Source organism: Macaca fascicularis, chromosome 4, assembly GCF_037993035.2.
Source record: "Macaca fascicularis isolate 582-1 chromosome 4, T2T-MFA8v1.1".
In the NCBI taxonomy this organism is placed as follows: Eukaryota; Metazoa; Chordata; class Mammalia; order Primates; family Cercopithecidae; genus Macaca; species Macaca fascicularis.
In genome coordinates this window covers 128,276,206-128,294,406 of record NC_088378.1, presented here as the reverse complement: position 1 = coordinate 128,294,406, position 18,201 = coordinate 128,276,206, and the positions used below count along the sequence as shown (strand labels likewise).

General features: G+C 53.0%; 1 protein-coding gene across 9 annotated transcripts in view; it reads left to right on the top strand.

Annotated features, from left to right (window-relative positions):
- The first annotated feature begins 3,577 nt into the window (after positions 1-3,577).
- TTBK1 (tau tubulin kinase 1) overlaps positions 3,578-18,201 on the top strand; it is a 45,463-nt gene continuing 30,839 nt past the window's right edge. For 6 of the 9 annotated variants that reach the window (XM_045390926.3, XM_045390925.3, XM_045390924.3 and 3 more), the window contains exons 1-10: positions 3,578-3,821; positions 6,728-6,889; positions 12,859-13,006; positions 13,413-13,486; positions 13,690-13,830; positions 14,665-14,769; positions 15,163-15,228; positions 15,667-15,759; positions 15,846-15,971; positions 17,949-18,103. In XM_045390926.3, coding sequence (XP_045246861.2) covers positions 6,782-6,889; positions 12,859-13,006; positions 13,413-13,486; positions 13,690-13,830; positions 14,665-14,769; positions 15,163-15,228; positions 15,667-15,759; positions 15,846-15,971; positions 17,949-18,103 — 1,016 coding nt within the window. In that variant the 5' untranslated portion in view covers positions 3,578-3,821; positions 6,728-6,781. Of the gene's footprint in view, positions 3,822-6,727; positions 6,890-7,475; positions 7,733-10,520; positions 10,603-12,858; positions 13,007-13,412; positions 13,487-13,689; positions 13,831-14,664; positions 14,770-15,162; positions 15,229-15,666; positions 15,760-15,845; positions 15,972-17,948; positions 18,104-18,201 lie in introns of those variants that run through there. The other 3 variants (XM_065544014.2, XM_065544017.2, XM_065544015.2) reach the window with 3 other exon arrangements.

Sequence of the window (18,201 nt, the reverse complement as noted above, 5' to 3'; positions counted from 1 at the left end):
GATCGAACTTCCAGAATTGTAAACAACAGTGAAAAATACATTGGATGGAATTAATACTAGATAAGATGCTGTAAAAGAAAAGATTAGGCCGGGTGCGGTGGCTCACGCCTGTAATCCCAGCGCTTTGGGAGGCCGAGGCGGGCGGATCACAAGGTCAGGAGATCGAGACCACGGTGAAACCCCGTCTCTACTAAAAATACAAAAAATTAGCCGGGCGCGGTTGTGGGCGCCTGTAGTCCCAGCTACTCGGGAGGCTGAGGCAGGAGAATGGCGTGAACCCGGGAGGCGGAGCTTGCAGTGAGCCGAGATCGCGCCACTGCACTCCAGCCTGGGCGACAGAGAGAGACTCCGTCTCAAAAAAAAAAAAAAAAAAAGAAAAGATTAATGAACTTGAATACATAGCAATAGAAACTATCCAAAATGAAACACAGCAAGAAAAAAGGCTGGGAAAAAGTAAAGCATCAGTGGGTTGTGGGACAAGCTCAAATGGCCTAATATACAGGGTAATTGTAGTCCCTGAAGGAAAGGGGAGGGCAGAAAAAATATTTAAGAAAATAATGGCTGAAAATTTTCCCAATTTTATGAAAACTATATATGCACAGATACGAGAATCTCAACAACCCCAAGCACAAGAAACATGAATAAAACTATGTAAAAAAGACACATCATAATCAAATAGCTTAAACAGCTAAATCCAGTGACAAAGAGAAAATCTTAAAAGAAACCAGAAGCCTTGGTCTGGGCGTGGTGGCTCATGCCTATAATCCCAGCACTTTGGGAGGCTGAGGCAGGCAGATCATTTGAGGTCAGGAGTTTGAGATCAGCTTGACCAACATGGTGAAACCCTGTCTTTATTAAAAATACAAAAAATTAGCTGGGCATGGTGGTGCATGCCTGTAATCTCAGCTACTTGGGAAGCTGAGACAGGAGAATCACTTGAACCTAGATAGTGCCACTGCACTCCAGCAGTCTGGGTGACAGAGCGAGACTCCGTCTCAAAAGACAAAACAGAACAAATTAAAAAAACAGACGCATAAAAGGCATAGATTTCATGCAAAGGAACAGAGATAGGATAATTGCAAATTTCTCATCAGAAAAAAATGCAAGTTAGAAGACAATAGAGCAACATTTTTAAAGTACTGAAAACAAAAATGAAAAAGAAACTAGAATTCTAACCCAACACTCAGATCGGACCATGTCTCGTCTTTGCTCAAAATTCCTCAGTGGTTTCCTATCTGAAAATCAGGCTCCCCAGGACACTGCCTCTGAGACAGAGACGATCATGCAGTAAGTTTATTGGGACGTGCTCTGGTGATCAACCTCTGTGGAGGACTGAAGAAGGCAAGGTTGCGTGGAACGGGGAGTTGAGCTCTGATGTAGTCTCAATAGAAGCCTCAGCTGTCCCTATTAGTTTTGAAAATGGGATGTCCCTTAGGAGGTGTCCCCAATTGAAGTAAGGGGGCCAGGCCTTTATACCCACCGGCTGGATGTGGGATGTCCCAGGAAAGGGGCATGATCTTGAATGAGGCAGCTCCCTTGGCCAAAGGCAATTCCCAGAGAACAGGTCAGCTGAAAGCAGTCAGCCTTCAACATCTCATATCTGGGAGAATACACACCTAGATTCTGAAGGGAGATCTGAATGGCTCTCCACAGTGTCCACTATACTTCCAAAAACCAAATGGGTAAAATCTAATCTTAGCATTGCATACAAGATCCTTCATGATCTTGCACACGCCCACCCCAGCCTCATCTCATGCTCTTCTCAGCCTGGAAGTCTCTTTCATCCTCTGCCCTGGCCCCACTTCTCTGTTGGCAAACTTCTACTAATTCTACTAATTCTTCAAATTACAGTTGAATGTGCCTCCTCCAAGAAGCCTTCCCTGATTACTCTTGCAGGCTCAATGATCCTTCCTCCAAATGTGGTGATTAGAACCGTGGACTCCAGGGCCAGGGATTGAATTCTAGCTCTGCCACTTGCTAGCTGTGTAACCGAATGCATATTACCTAACCTCTCTGTATCTTGGTTTCCTCGTCTATAAAACAAGGGATAACAATAGTACTCTTACCTTATAGGGTTGTCATCAGGATTAAATAAATTAATATATATAAAGTCAGAGTAGTATCTGGCAGAAGTAAATAACTGATGCAATTGTTGCTGTTGTTGTTGTTATTATTGAGACAGAGTCTTGCTCTGTCATCCAGGCTGGCGCGCAGTAGCATAATCACGACTCACTGCAGTGTTGACCTCCTGGGCTCAAGAAATCCTTCCCCCTCAGCCTCCCGAGTAGCTGGGACTGCAGGTGCACACCACCACACCCAGCTAATTTTTAGATTTTTTGTATAGATGAGGTCTCACTATGTTGCCCAGGCTGGTCTTGAACTCCCGGGCTCAAGCGATCCTGTTGCCTTGGTATCCTGAAGTGTTGGGATTATAGGCATGAGCCATTGCACCTGGCCCATTGTTGTTGTTGTTGTTATTATTGAAGTTGCTCTGTGTGCATTTGTTGAAGGCATTAAGGAAGGAAGGAACTGGCTGGCTGGGCACAATAGCTCATGCCTGTAATCCCAGCACTTTGGGAGGCCAAGGTGGGCAGATGGCTTTGAGCTCAGGAATTCAAGACCAGCCTGGGGGAACATGGTGAAACCCCGTCTCTACAAAAAAATACAAAAATTAGCCGGGGATAGTGGCTCACACCTGTAGTCTCAAGTACTTGGGAGACTGAGGCTGGAGAATCGCTTGAGTCCAGGAAGCAGAGGTTGCAATGAACTGAGACTGTGCCACTACACTCCAGCCTGGTCAGCAGAATGAGACCCTGTCTCAAAAAAAAAAAAAAAAAAAAAAAGAAGAAGAAGAAGAAGAAACTGAAAGAGACAGGCGGCATGCAGAGTTTGTTGTTCAAGGAATGTTGGATTGTTGAGTTGTTGAGTAATCCAACATGTCAGAAGGGGAGTAATGGCCTTATGGGTCCATGTTGGGAAGGTGTTTTGATGTTACAGTAAAGAGTATGCATCTTATTTGGTAAGCAGTAAAAACCAATGGCAGTGTTTGTCCACAAATGAAAGAAAGGGCCAAAGAAAGAGAGACACAGGTTGAGCCAAAAGATAAAGCATATAGGTGGTGAGGTGAGAATTACACGTGACAGGTGGTGGGTGAGAGTGTGGGATGGCCCCAGAAGAGGTGGGTGATGGGGACGTATGGGAGGATGGGTACAGGAGAGGGGGATGAGTTTAGAGGAAGGAGATATAAACATGTAGAGGATGGAGTGGGGAAACAGGCGACACTGATGGGTCAGGTGAGGAAGTTTAGAGACATACTGGGAGTGGGGAAGATAAAGGGTGATGGAGACAGGTGAGTTTTATGGGAGCAGGTAAGGAGTGATGGGGCTGTGCTGGGAGATGGAGTCAAGTGAGTGGCAGAGAGCGGTGGAGAACCTGAGAGCTGGAGCGGGACGGCCAGAGAATCCCAGGGCTGGAGGAGAGCGGAGCGGGGCCGGCGGAACGTGATGTCAGAGGACGAGCGGTGATGTCAGAGCGGGCAGCGGGCGGTGATGTCAGGGCTGGTGCTGATGCTGGCGGCGCGGTGCATTGTGGGCAGCTCCCCGCTCCGCCGCTGCCGCCGCCGTCGCCCTAGGAGGATCGGGGCCGGGCCGGGCCGGGATGGTCCCGGTCGGAAGGCCGCCGCCGCCGCCGCCGCCGGAGGGAGCGGGTCGCCCAACGCCGCACTGAGCCGCCCCCGCCCCGCCCCGGCCCCGGGGGATGCGCCGCCCCGAGCCGCTGCCTCCACCGCCGCCGCAGCCGCAGCCGCAGCGGGCACAGAGCAGGTGAGGTGGGGCGGGGCGGGCCGGGGTCGGGGCGGGGGCTCCTTAGTGGGCTCAGGGGGCTCCGCCTGGCTCGCCTCCCAGCGCAGCCTTCTTGGGATCCCCTCCGCGCTGCTGTCGCCGCCCGCTGGGCTGGGACGCTGGCCTACACCGCCTGGGCCGCGCCGAGGCCTGGAGCCGCTCCCTGTCCCCAGCACACAGACCTCCCTCCCCAACCCGTCCTCCTGGCACTTTGCTCCTCCCCACTCACCTCCGTCCCTTGTCCCCATGGCTTCACCCCTGGCTCTCCTGTCACCCCTGACGAGTCATTCGGCTGTCTCCATAACCTCCCTCCCTGTCCTCAGTCTCTCCATGCCTCCCACCTGTCTTCTTACCTACTTCCTCACCCCCTCAGCTGTGCCCAGAATCCCTCCCATGGTCCTATCTCTCCTTTGCCTGTCATCATTATCTCTCACCAGTCTCTATCCTACCCACCCCCCTCCTCTAATCCTGTTGCTCCCCATCCCTGACATTCCCCTCTGCCTCCCTCCACACCTCTTTCACCTGTCCCCATCACCTCTCGCTGGTCTCCATCACCTCTCCTTACCTGCGCTCCCAGATTCCTACACACACCTGCTGACACCTTGCAGAGTTACACATCAACACTTGTATCCACAGACCATGATGAGCTCCCACCACTTCCACATACCCCTATGTACCATCACTGGCCCCACATGATCCTACCCGCACTCTCTGACAGATATTCATACAAACTGCACAAGCCCTCCTCTTCACCATGCACCCATGCTCCCATGCGCACATAGGGGCCTAAGGTGGCAGTAATGGGGCAACCAAGTGTCCCGTGTTTGTATTATCCAACCCGGTCTCTGCTGAGCGTAGTCCTCAGACACAGAGAGAAGGATAGTGGAGAGGGAGAGGCAGGTAACCCTCATTTATCTTCCCAGCTCCACTCTTCCTTCTCTTGCTTCATCTCTTTCTTTGTGGTTTGCTCATCTATAAAATGGGAGCAGGACACAAATTTTCCTTTCAACCTAAGAGATCCACTGTCCCAGGACTGGAAAGCCCATCAGAGTTCACCCAGTTCAACTTCTGAAGGCTCCCTCCCACCAGTTCAATTGCTTCTTCAGTCTTGTCCTCAACCTGTCTCCTCCACCTTTTTTCCAGAAGCCCCATCCCTACCTCTCCCTTCATCCTGCCATTGCCCTCACTGCCCTTCAAATTCCTGATGCCCCATATCCCACTTTGGCAGAAGGAGGGAAGTCCTGATGCTCTGAAGTTGTAAGGATTGGAGGAAACAGCTCAGCTTAGTCATTTGAAGAAAGAGAAAAGGAGTGGCAGCGTCCCTCCCCATGAAGATCCCTTCTCCATATGTCCACAGTGGCACATCATGAATTGGAAGGTGGTTTCCACACCTCCACGTCCCACCCTGTCCCCTATGGCAGGATGTCTAGATGCAGGAGCCCTGGGAAGTTATTTCATCCCAAGGAAAGGGGGGTTTATGTAGTTTCTACCCCATCTATAGATCTCTTTAGCCACCTTCCTCCCCCCACCCACAACCCCCAAACCCCAGCCTAAGTAACTTCCCTCTTTCTCTATTTGTGACTCTCCAGGGTCATTGTGAGGGCACAGTAGTGTGCTTCTAAAAAATGTGAGGGAAAGAGAAGAGGAAAATATCCTGGTTCCAAATTCTGTCCTGGGTTGGCAGAGATCTCAGAAAGTCATGTTTTCTGGCCCCTTGCCTACACACATGCACATCACACACAGACAGACACAAAACACACACAAGCACATACAGACACATAGATACATGTAGAAAAGCAGACAGACACACAGAAAAGATAGACAAAGAAAGACACACAAAGGCACATACACACACAGAAGAATACATGCACAGATACACATACAGACATACACACACGCATACATGGGCATTTCTCCGGTAACATGTGCCTGGCTCTCCCAACCCCTGCCATTGGGAAACTCTCCCTGATATCCAACTTCTACCTGTACTAATTCGAGGAGAGCTGTGTTCTTTCTTGTTGATTCCTAAGCAGACACAGAAAGGTGTGGTCAGAGGCTCTCTCACCCCATGCCCACCCAGACCTGCTGTTCCCTTTCACTCCTCCTGCTTTCTGCTAGGACCCTCCCATTTTCCTGCCCTCCCCAATTCAGCCCACCTCTGTCCCTCTGGAGTGGCCACAAGGCTGCTGTCCATCTGACATCCATGTCTTGAGTCTGTCACTTGTGTTCACCTCATCTCTCATATCCTGACCTCCCAAACCCATGGTTGTGTCAGTGGGTTCAGCTCACCCTGAGAAAGGTGTGTGCCTCTCAGCACCTGCATTCCCTTCAGTTAACACCACCCTCAAGGGGCTTTAGTGCCTTCCCTCATTTTCTTGATTACCACATCTCTCAGGGCTGATTAGCAGGTCACGTTGGTGTGGGTGTCCCATGGGTCACCCCTTGGGTGGCAGGTCTTCCCTTTTCACTAAGCCTCCGTTGCACAACTCCATGGACATTTTGTGACACAGGGACTCCCCTAAGGGGGAGCCAAGGCCTAGGCCTCCCCTACAAGGGAGAGGATCCCAGTCTGGTATGCTCCGTTGGTCAGCCAGTCTTCCTGGCATCAGTTAGCATATCTCTCTTTCCCCTCAGCCTGTTCACTGTCATTTTCCTCTTCTTCATTGGTCAACATGTGTGTCCTGTTGCTGATTTTAACCATCTCCAGTTCGTAGTCTGTACCTCCCTTGCACTGGCCTTTATACAATCTTTCCTCTGGTAACTCCTGGAGCATCTGTCCAGCGGGACCAGGAAGAATGCGGGGCAGGAGTGGAGCTCCTCTCCTCCATTATCTGCCAGGTGGTCCTGGGTCCGCAGCCCGCCCTCACAGCCCCTCCGCACTCCCCTAGGTAGATGGCCCCCTCAGGGCAGGCCCTGCGGACACCCCTCCCTCTGGCTGGCGGATGCAGTGCCTAGCGGCAGCCCTTAAGGACGAAACCAACATGAGTGGGGGAGGGGAGCAGGCCGACATCCTGCCGGCCAACTACGTGGTCAAGGATCGCTGGAAAGTGGTGAGTGAGTGACCCGGCGGGGCAGAGGGAGGGTAGCGGGGAGGGAGGCGAGGACCTGAAGACTTGTTAAAACCAGTGCCCTCCGCTCCCCTACCCTAAGAGGGAGGTGCCTCTAAGCTCATTTGCATACTGCTTGCAGGTCATTATTTTTGCCACCACATGTGGACAATAGCTTTCTCCCAGTGCCCTCTCTCCAGCCCCGCCCTCTATCACCCCTCTCCCCGCTAGGTCACGTTGGTCAGGCCAAGCCTGGAACAACTCCTGGTTGGATGTAGGAGCTGCAGAGGCCAGTGTGGGGAGGAGGAAGAGCGGTGGGGGAGGGAGCTTTTTCTCTGACGGACCTTGGAGAAGGACAGCGGACGAACATGTGTCCCTCCGCTTCCGCAGAGGACGGAAAGGCTTGTGTTTGGGGAAAGAGGCCCTGAAGGCTGCTCCCGCCGCATCCGCACTCCATCTTCTCCATCCAGCCTCCTCCCCTCGCCGGGTCCTGCGGCAGGTGCAGCACGGCGAGACTCCATCTCCCGGCGTGCCCTGCTCCTCCAGCCCAGGGCTTCGGGCTGCTGGGCCTGCTGGGAGTTGTAGTCTCAGCCTCCTCGGGAAGCGGGCCTGCCTAGGAGGGGGCGCGTGAGGGCTGGGGGAATGATAGCGTTTGGGGAGGGAGACCTACTGTAAATCACCCCCCTTTTTCCGTCACTTAATAGCGCTCTGGTGTCCTCTTATTGTGGGAGCAGGATAATGTGGGGCGAACTGTGGGCGTCAGTGTGGGGGAACCCGTGTGTGAGCCTGTGGAACTGCACCGGAGTGGGAAGCCAGGAAGAGGGGAGGGAGAACAACAGAGGTCAGGTACACTCCGAGTCGTGTGTATGTGCGTGTGTGTGTGTGCGTGTGTGCTTGCGAGTGTGCGCGCCCGCGTGCTTTAGTTGGGGGAGGCTCAGCTCACGAGAGTGCGGGGTTGGAGAGGAGGGTGAGGCCCGGGTGCGGGCGGGTCTCCACGGCAACAGCCATCGGCCGTGCAGGTCCCCTAGAAGCCTAGAAAGAGGCAGCGGTGGCGGCATTTTCAGAGATGTCTCTGGGACTGGGGGTTGGGAGTGGAAGGGGTGAAGAGGAGGAGACTTCTAGGGGTCCTCAAAGGGTGAGGAAGTGGGCTGTTTCTGTCCCAGAGGGGGGACTTCCTGAGAGGGAGAGTACAGAAATGGGGGAGGAAGAGCCAGGGAGGTAATAAAAGGAACGAGGATCTGGCAAAGAGAGGAGTGTTCCTCCGAGACCTCGGGGCCTCTGGCACCGGAGCTTAGTTTCTGGCAGATTGGAGGTAGAATGACATTTACACCGAAGTGGTGAGGGAAAGACAGTTTTTACACACATGTGAGTTTAGGCTAGAACTTTTTTGGATTTCTGAGGGAAGGCATGGAAGATGAGTGGGGAGCGAAATGGAGCGGGTAGCTGGGGGGAGGGCAAGCATGCCGACCTCTCCTCACCGCCGACCCCCGCCCCTGGAGAGTTAGAGAGGGTGAGGGGCCACATGCTTCCCTTCAACCTGTTCCCGGTGAGGATGGCACTGAGGTGGGAGGCAGAGCTCAAGAACCAAGGCAAACTGCCCATAGATCTCGGTGGCCAGGAGAAAATGGGGGTCGGTGGCACTAGATGTGGCATTTAAAAATAAATACGGGGACCAGGCATGGTGGCCCACACCTGTAATCCCAGCACTTTGAGAGGCCGAGGTGGGAGGATCACTTGCGGTCACGAGTTTGAGACCAGGCTGGCCAACATTGTGAAACCTCATCTCTACTAAAAATACAAAAATTAGCCAGGCCAGGCTGCGGGCGCCTGTAATCCCAGCTACCCGGGAGGCTGAGGCAGGAGAATCACTTGAACCTGGGAGGCAGAGGTTGCAGTGAGCTGAGATCATGCCGTTGTACTCCAGCCTGGGCGACACAGCGAGACTCTGCCTCTAAATAAATAAATAAATAAATCCTCAATACTTGGCAGGCTGAAGCAGGAGGATCCCTTGAGCCCGGGAGTTCAAATCCAGCTTGGTTAACCTGTCTCTAAAAACATAAAATAAAATAATAACATTTTATTCATCTTGAGGGGTGCTTCTCAGAATCAGAATAGCAAACAATAATAGTAATAATGACTTAGTATTTGCTTTGAGCATTCACTGTTTTCAGGCACTGTGCAAAATGCCTTATGTGCATTGTCTCAAGAACTTACCAAGTAGATTTGTATTCCCATTTATTAATCCCATTTCACAGGTGTGGAAACTGAGGAAATTGCTTAGCTAATTTGCCAAGTCTCCATGACTAGGTCTGTCTGACAAGAATCAGCCCATCCAAGAATCAGGACCACTGAGCCAAAGAAACCTTTGTGACCAATTCTAGTCCAACTCTCTTCATTTTACAGAGGAGGAAGAGTGGAGGCTCAGAGAGTTTATGAAACTCACCCCAGGCCACCCAGAGCTGCCCAAGAAACCAGGTCTTCTTCCTCCCGAGGACCAATGCTGATTCTATTGTGTCATATTTCTCCTCTAGTTTAGGGAGGTCCTTCAGCAGGGCCTGGGATCATGTAAAATTTAGCAGGAGTGAAGAAAAGGGAGATTGAGAGAATATTCCTATTACTGGACTGTGGGCAGGCCACATTGTGACTTTCTTGGGCCCCTTCCTCCATAAGAAAGTACTTAAAATTGTATTTTATGACTGCATTGGTATAAAGATGAATATATTAATATTATATACTAGATTGTTCTCTTTGACCTAAAGGTTCATTTTTTTCCCCTGATGATTTTTTATTTTATCTTATTTTTTTGAGACAGGGTCTCACTCTGTCGCCCAGGCTTGAGTGTAGTGATGAGATCTCGGCTCACTGCAACCTCTGCCTCCCAGATTCAAGCAATTCTTATGCCTCAGCCTCTTGAGTAGTTGGGATTACAGACACCTGCCACCACACCGGGCTAATTTTTGTATTTTTAGTAGAGATGGGGTTTCCCCATGTTGGCCAGGCTGGTCTCAAACTCCTGACCTCAAGTAATCCACCCTCCTCATCCTCCTAAAGAACTGGGATTGCAGGCATGAGGCACCATGAGGCCTCCTTTATGATTTTAAAAGAAATTAAAACATTTTCATGGACCCCCTAGAGGTATCAGGGGCCTAGTCACTGTGTCTCATGTATAAGTCTGCCCTAGCTGTGGTGAAAAGGAGAAGGGATGTTGGTGGAGTGGGTGGTGAAGACACCCAGTTCCCTGTCTTATGGAAGTTCCATAATGGGTGGGGGGTGGGTGGGGAAGGAGGGGAGTAAAGAAGGAGAAATAGGCTCTGCTGGGAAACGAAGGTGGTAGAGAAATACCCCAGGGCACCCTGGGAAATTGGGAAGTAGGTGTCATAAATGTCTTGGCTGTCCCGAGCCTTCCTGACTTATCTCTAGCAATGATTTCAGAGCCTGGCAGATCTGGGCTTGAATCTCAGCACTCACACTTTTAATGTTGATGGGTCCACAGTTTCTGTAACATTATGGATTCTGCAACATTATGGATTCTGCAACATTATGGATTCTGCATTTGATTGCCTGGGTTTAAATGAAACTTGGCATTGCTTTTTTTTTTTTTTTTTTGAGATGGAGTTTCTCTCTTGTTGCACAGGCTGGAGTGCAATGGTGCGATCTCGGCTCACTGCAGCCTCCGCCTCCCAGGTTCAAGCGATTCTTCTGCCTCAGCTTCCCAGGTAGCTAGGATTACAGGTGCCCACCACCACGCCCCGCTAATGTTTTGTAGTTTTAGATAGAGACGGGATTTCGACATGTTGGCCAGGCTGGACTCAAACTCCTGGCCTCAGGTGATCCACCCGCTTCAGCCTCCCAAAGTGTTGAGATTACAGGCATGAGCCACCGCGCTTGGACCTGCCTTTGCTATTAACTAGCAGTGTGACGTGGGAAAAGGTATTGCACTTCCCATGCCTTGGTTTTCCTTTTGTGCAAAATGGGGAATCACATGACCTTCATCACCTGTGTTGCCAGGAGCCTTTGGGGATTAACTGAGATGACATCTGTGAGAAAAATATGTGGTTGTCCCCTCCCCTTTGCCCTTTCCTCTGTTCTTGCACAAGCAAACCATAAAGGAATCTAGAAGATATTCGCATCTCCCCAGAGTTTAAAGTACCCCAGAGGCAGACAAGCTGTTGTTTCCCGTGAGTCTGTCTGTCCCCTCCTGGCTCTGAAATCCTGCCTTTAAATTTCGTCTCCAGGAGACAGGAACTCTGGTTTCTCACTGTTCTTCCTCCTTCCTCTTTCCCTGTCTCCTTCCCAGACACAGGCACCTTGAAGTTCCCACCCAGCATTCTGCTTCTTTTCCAAATCTTTCCTTCCTGCTCCTGTCTCTTTCCGGAGTGAGTTCAGTGGTAACCTGGGAACTCCCAGCCCTCCAGCTCTGCCTAGTCGGTCTTCCTCCCTCCATTCCTCAGTGTCAACCACCACTAAACAATCACAAGGCATCTGAGGGCTGAACAGATGTTTGGGGCAGGTTCAGAGATGCAGGAGGCTGAGCGGCCAGAGTCTGCAGGTTGATCAGAGTTATAAGCCAGCAGGACAGAATGAGAGTTTGGGAAGGTGCACAGAGCAGACAGGCCCCCATTGAGGCAGCTCCCTGAGGGGGTGAGCATCAAGCTCTCCATCCTTCTTTCTTTTTTTTTCAGTGGACCTCCTCTGAGGTCATGTACATCTTTCTTAAACCAAACCAGTCTCAGCTTGGAAATCAGCACCTTCTCCCTGCTCCCCATGCCTGCCAGCAGATCCCTCACCCTCCAGGACCCCCGGGCCTCTGAGCTGAAATGATTTTGAGACCCTCCCCAGAACTCAGCTTTGCTCGGCTCCCTGCCAGCTCTTCCTTCACTTTATTTCGGTTCTCCTCCCCGCCTTTCTCATGCCTGCTTTGGGAGGCTGGAGTGAGAGGCCAAGAGGGTCAGACCACTGCTCCATTCCCTCTAGGCCCCGGTCCCACCACGCTCCCACAGTACCCCCTGCCCTGGAGAGGAGGCTCATTCTGGTTGTGGGCATCTGACCTAGGGAGTGATGTGAGCTTCCACAGTGAGCATGGGCCACGAACACCCTTTGCTGAATCCCCTTGCCCAAATATTCTCTCCTTCTTGTGACTCTCGGGGGGCTGCCAACCCCAGGAAGTGCCTGCTTCCCCAGGTAATCAATCCGCCCTGAGGATAGGAGGTCCTGAAATTGGTTTTCCTTCTGGATAAGGGTTGCTCAGTCTACACAGGGGATGGGGGAACATGATATTTGTTGTCCTTCTAGAGAAGAAAAGGTCAAGGGCAGTCCAGGGTCCCCTCAGAATCCTACATTAGGCTTTCTCCATATCTATATGAGGTCACAGGTCTTTTACCCTTTCCTACTACCCACTCTGACATCTGGCCCTGTGTGTGTGTGTGTGTGTGTGTGTGTGTGTGTGTGTGTGGTTGCTCAGGAGCTGAGGTGTCTGCCCCAGGGCACTAGAAGAGGAGTGGGGTGCTGATGGGGTGGGGTAAAGAAGAGAGACATGAGGTTCTCCCCTTCAAAGATATCCCCTTCTGGCCGGGCGTGGTGGCTCATGCCTGTAATCCCAGCATTTTGGGAGGCCAAGGCGGCTGGATCACCTGAGGTCAGGAGTTTGAGACCAGCCTGGCCAACATGGTGAAACCCTGTCTCTACTGAAAATATAAAAAATTAGGACGGCGTGGTGGCAGGCACCTGTGGTCCCAGCTTCTCAGGAGACTTGGGCATGAGAATTGCTTGAACACGGGAGGCAGAGGTTGCAGTGAGCTGAGATTGCACCACTGCACTCCAGACTGGGCAACAAAGTGAGACTCCATCTCAAAAAAAAAAGACAAAAAAAAGATACCCCCCTTCCCCACCAATGAAGGATGCAACTCAGCAGCGGGTGGGATGAGGAGCTATTCAGACTGATCCCTGAACACCCTATCCCCTCATCTTCATAGCTGAAAAAGATCGGGGGCGGGGGCTTTGGTGAGATCTACGAGGCCATGGACCTGCTGACCAGGGAGAATGTGGCCCTCAAGGTGGAGTCAGCCCAGCAGCCCAAGCAGGTCCTCAAGATGGAGGTGGCCGTGCTGAAGAAGCTGCAAGGTTCGGGCCTTGGGCAGGGGAATGGGAGGGAAGAGATGATGAAGGCAGGGGCTAAGAGAGGCGATGAGATCAGAAGCTAGGGTGAGGGAGGAGATATGGTGTGGTAGAGGGAAGAGCTGATGGAGCCAGGAGCTAAGGGGGAGGTGATGGAGCCAGAGTCTAAGAGAGATGGGACCGGGGTCTAAGGGAGTGATGGGGCAGAAGGCCAGGTTGGTGATCAAAGAAGTGATGAAGCTGGAGTCTAGGAGACATGATGAGGCTAGGGCCAGGGAGGTGGCAAGAGAGGCACTCACAGGGCCAGGAATCAAGAGGGACCAGGAATCAAGAGTGCACTAGGAACCCATCTTAGGGTTGGAAGTGAGGAAGAAAGAGTAACAGCTGGAAGATCTGTGTCTTTGTCCCTCAGGGAAGGACCATGTGTGCAGGTTCATTGGCTGTGGCAGGAACGAGAAGTTTAACTATGTAGTGATGCAGCTCCAGGTGAGTCCCCATGGCCCATCCTCCCTCCCCTCTCTAAGAGCTTGGGCTGTGACTCCAGGGTAGGGGAAGGGAAGGGAGACTGTGGCCCTGGGAGAGGGGAGTGGGCACGACCCTTTGGGGTGTGGCTGGGAAGAGTATCACAATGGTGGTGTCTGGGATGGCGGCTGAGGGTGAGTCTACACCCCACCTCCACCCCAATGCAGGGCCGGAACCTGGCCGACCTGCGCCGCAGCCAGCCGCGAGGCACCTTCACGCTGAGCACCACGTTGCGGCTGGGCAAGCAGATCTTGGAGTCCATCGAGGCCATCCACTCTGTGGGCTTCCTGCATCGTGACATCAAGCCTGTGAGCACTGCCCCAACACGCCTCTCTGTTCCCTCCCCCAGAACACACCCCCAAATCTCTCCCTGGGCCTCCTGGTTTCTCCTCCGAAACCTTGGTTGGGACTTGTGATGGGACAGAGTCTTCTCCCCAAGCCCCTCCTGCTCTCCTTCCCAGGCCCCATCTCTTCCTCTCCCCTGCTTCCCAGGAGCATGCACCCCTGCCTGCCCCTCGGCCATGCCCAGGCCTCTCCTCTGTTCTTCCCTTCTGTTCCTTATCCCTTGCCCCTGACCTGAGAGTCCTGGAACCTAGGAAGGTGAAGGGGGCTGGAAAAGGATGGAGGGATCGAGGGAAGGGGACTGAGGGGCTGGGACTTGACAAGGAGTTCCAAGTAGCTGATTTTGTGGCATCTTGAATCTTTGTGCTAGGAAAAATCTACTTAAAGAGATGAAAACTGAGGCCCAGAAAGGTTAGTTGAATGGCGCAAGGTCACCCAGCAGGCCTGCTGCCTTGGGCAGCCACACCAGTTACACCAAATCACACTGCCCTGCTGGGGAGTCCCAAAAATGTGGAGCCGGACAGACTTGGCTGAGTCACCACTTGCTGTGTGATCTCAGAGATGCTCCCCAAGCCCTTTGACCTTCAGTTTCCTCATCTCTATAATGGGGATGATCACCCCCACCCCTCAGATGAGAGGCTGTGACCTGGTGCACACATGTGAATACTGACGTTTCCTTGTGGGCGAGTGAATGTGGGGCTGAAGGCCCTTCACCAGCTGCAGAGCTGTTTCTTGGTGCCCCTTGAGGTTGCCCAGCTGGGGTTGGGGCCCCCAGGGCTCACAGCTGCTGTCTCCCCTAGTCAAACTTTGCCATGGGCAGGCTGCCCTCCACCTACAGGAAGTGCTATATGCTGGACTTCGGGCTGGCCCGGCAGTACACCAACACCACGGGGGATGTGCGGCCTGTGAGTACCGTCGGGGCGGGGAGGACAGTGGAGGACTCCCCCTTACTCCCAGATCTGGGGACCCTTCACCCACTTTTCTTGCGCCTGCCTAAGCTGGCCTGGCCTTGTGTTCAGTGTCAGCACCACCCAGCTCTGGGGTCCACACTTGGCCTGTCCCCTCTCTCTGTTAGCCTGTACTCTTGGGGGATGCCACATCCATACCTTGTGATTTTCCTGCCCCCTCTGGGCAGGGAGCAGGGTCAGCAGGCGGGTTTAGGACTGGAAGGTCAGAGAACAAGCCCGCCTCCTCAGCCAGGGGAGGTGGTCAGGGTGAAGAGTTAGACTTGGTGGCAGGGTTGAGAGGTGGCTGAGATGAGGGCATAGTGGGTGATGTTCTTGGTGTCCCTTCTGCAGCCTCGGAATGTGGCCGGGTTTCGAGGAACTGTTCGCTATGCCTCGGTCAATGCCCACAAGAACCGGGTGAGTGGCAAAGACCGGGCTGCGGGATGTGGAGGTGGGAGGGGCAAGGTCAGGGTGCAGTGTGCTTCTGGGGAGGGGTGGGGAGAGGAGAGTGGGGCAGGGGCTGCACTCTGCCACCCCAGAGACCCTGGGTTGGAGGAAGGCCCCTCTGTGGCAGACTCAGCATCCCCTTCTTCATTTGTTTCGGGAACCCCATCCTCTCTGTTCTCACTACAGACCCCTGTCGGGTGAGGAAGCACATGCGGTAGTTTTGGCTGTGGGACTCTTGTGTGTGTTGGAGGGTTGGATATGGAGCTGTGGCCTTGGGGAGACCCCAGTTCTGTCCTTAGGGGACTGGGTGTCAGGCCTCCCTGACAGATGCCCCTCAGAGAAGGGTCAGCCGTCCATTCCCAGGGAAGGACCTGAGAGCTGCGGGTGACTCCCTCCCCCCACCTCCAGGAGATGGGCCGCCACGATGACCTGTGGTCCCTATTCTACATGCTGGTGGAGTTTGCGGTGGGCCAGCTGCCCTGGAGGAAGATCAAGGACAAGGTGAGCCCCGGGCAGCTGGGTCTGAAGTGGCAGAAGGGGTTTGGGGGCAGCTGGGGCTCCATCTCCCCGTGGCCTCTTGCCTCTAGGAGCAGGTAGGGATGATCAAGGAGAAGTATGAGCACCGGATGCTGCTGAAGCACATGCCATCAGAGTTCCACCTCTTCCTGGACCACATTGCCAGCCTTGACTACTTTACCAAGCCCGACTACCAGGTGGGAGTCTGCTACCCTGCCCCTGCTCCCTAGACACCACTCTGTAGGTGACTGCCCCCAGCAGACCTCGCTCCTGCTGAGGTTCCGGTTCCATGGCTCCGTCTTGTCCCCAAGCCTCTCCCCCTGGTCTTCTAACTGCACTAAAGGCACGGATGCTCTTGTAAACTAGTCACAGCCAAGATTTATCAAGAGCTTACCCTGTTCTTAGTGCTTTTCATGTGTTAACTCATTTAAGCTTCCAAGCAAGACTTTGATGATAATGAATGCTCCTTATATTTTTATTCCAGCTCTCTTTTTTTTTTTCTGGGACAGAGTCTTGCTCTATCACCCAGACTGGAGCACAGTGGTGCGACCTCTGCTCACTGCAGCCTCCACCTCCCAGGTTCAAGCAATTCTCCTGCCTCGTCTCCTGCCTCAGCCTCCCGAATAGCTGGGACTATAGGCATGTGCCACCACGCCCGGCTAATTTTTGTAGTTTTAGTTGAGATGAGGTTTTACCATGTTGGTCAGATGAACTCGAGCTCCTGACCTTGTGATCCACCTGCCTCAGCCCCGCAAGGTGCTGGGATTACAGGCGTGAGCCACTGTGCCCGGCCCCAGCTCTTAACAATTAATGAAGCTGGCTGGTGTGGTGGTTCACACCTGTAATCCCAGCACTTTGGGAGACCGAGGCGGGCGGGTCACTTGAGATCAGGAGTTCAAGACCAGCCTGGCCAACATGGTGAAACCCTGTTTCTACTAAAAATACAAAAATTAGCCGGGCGAGATGGTGGGTACCTGTAATCCCACCTACTCAGTATGCTGAGGTATAAGAATCGCTTGAACTTGGGAGGTGGAGGTTGCAGTGAGCTAAGATTAAACCACAGGACTCCTGCCTGGGTGACAGAGCAAGACTTCATCTCAAACAAACAAACAAATAAACAAAAACAATTAATGAAGCCAAATGCTTTTAAGTACTTTACATGACAACTCTGCGGGAGGCAAGTGGGATTATCTGCCCATTTCATAGATGAGGGAACTGAGGCCTAATATTGTGGTTAGGAGCAGGGCTGGGCTCAGGCACATCTTCTGACTCCGAGTCCAGTGCTCTTTCCAAGCCTCCATCACCACACCCCATGGGACCCATTGACCCTGATCACAGAATGGGGAGAACATCAGCAGTGTTCTGCCTGGGATCCACTATGTACCAGGCACGTTGCTGCGCACTGTCGGAGCAGAGACAGCCTCAGGCACACAGGACGCACACAATCAAGCGGGTCCTGTCAGCAGAGAGAACCTGCCTTGTGCTCTGGAGACAGCCAAGCCAGAAGTGGAGTGTTCTGGGAACCTCAGAGGGTCTATAGCTGTCTGCCACCTCCTGAACCCAGAGCTTCGCAGAGATGCCCCCTGATCTTGGCTTAGCCTCATGGGATCCCCAAGGCCACACAGCTGCAAGCATCCCCCAGGCTGGGGACCTGTGCTGGCTGCCGGGGATGTAGAGTTGACAGATAGGCATGTGGACAATTCAAACGGATGCACTGTGCCTTGTAGGGCAGCTGTATGGTGGAGAGAATATATGGTGAAGAGAAGGGAAGCTGCAGAGAGGAGAGGATGAGTGGGAGAGGCGCCCCAGCAGAGGGGCAGTCTGTGTAGAGGCAGCACCCATGCGTGGGTTTGGGAACTCCCAGTGGTTTAGGGTTGCCGACATGCTGGAAATGGCAGAGGAGGTTTGGAGATGGTAACCAGGGGACAGATCTCAGAGGGTTCATGTCCAGTCAGTGGGGCTTAATCCAAGATGATAATTTGCATGTTGATTTGCATATCATGTGCATGTTTTCATTTAAAATCAATGTGCCCTTCTCCTTCCAATGCCCCCTCCAGGCCCATTCCTGTCCTGGAAGGTTCCTGTCTCCCCCCTATGATCCCAGCAATTGCCCCTTCCTCCTGGCTAGCCCCCGGGTCACCTCTTTGTCCTCCCACCATCCTCACCCCCTGCAGTTGATCATGTCGGTGTTTGAGAACAGCATGAAGGAACGGGGCATTGCTGAGAATGAGGCCTTTGACTGGGAGAAGGCAGGCACCGATGCCCTCCTGTCCACGAGCACCTCTACCCCACCCCAGCAGAACACCCGGCAGACGGCAGCCATGTTTGGGTGAGTCTCAGGAAGGGGAGCCACCAGCCACTGCCTGGAGCTGTTACCTAAGAGGGCAGGCGGTCCTCTCCTCTCCTGTCTTCCTACCTGGACTCGCT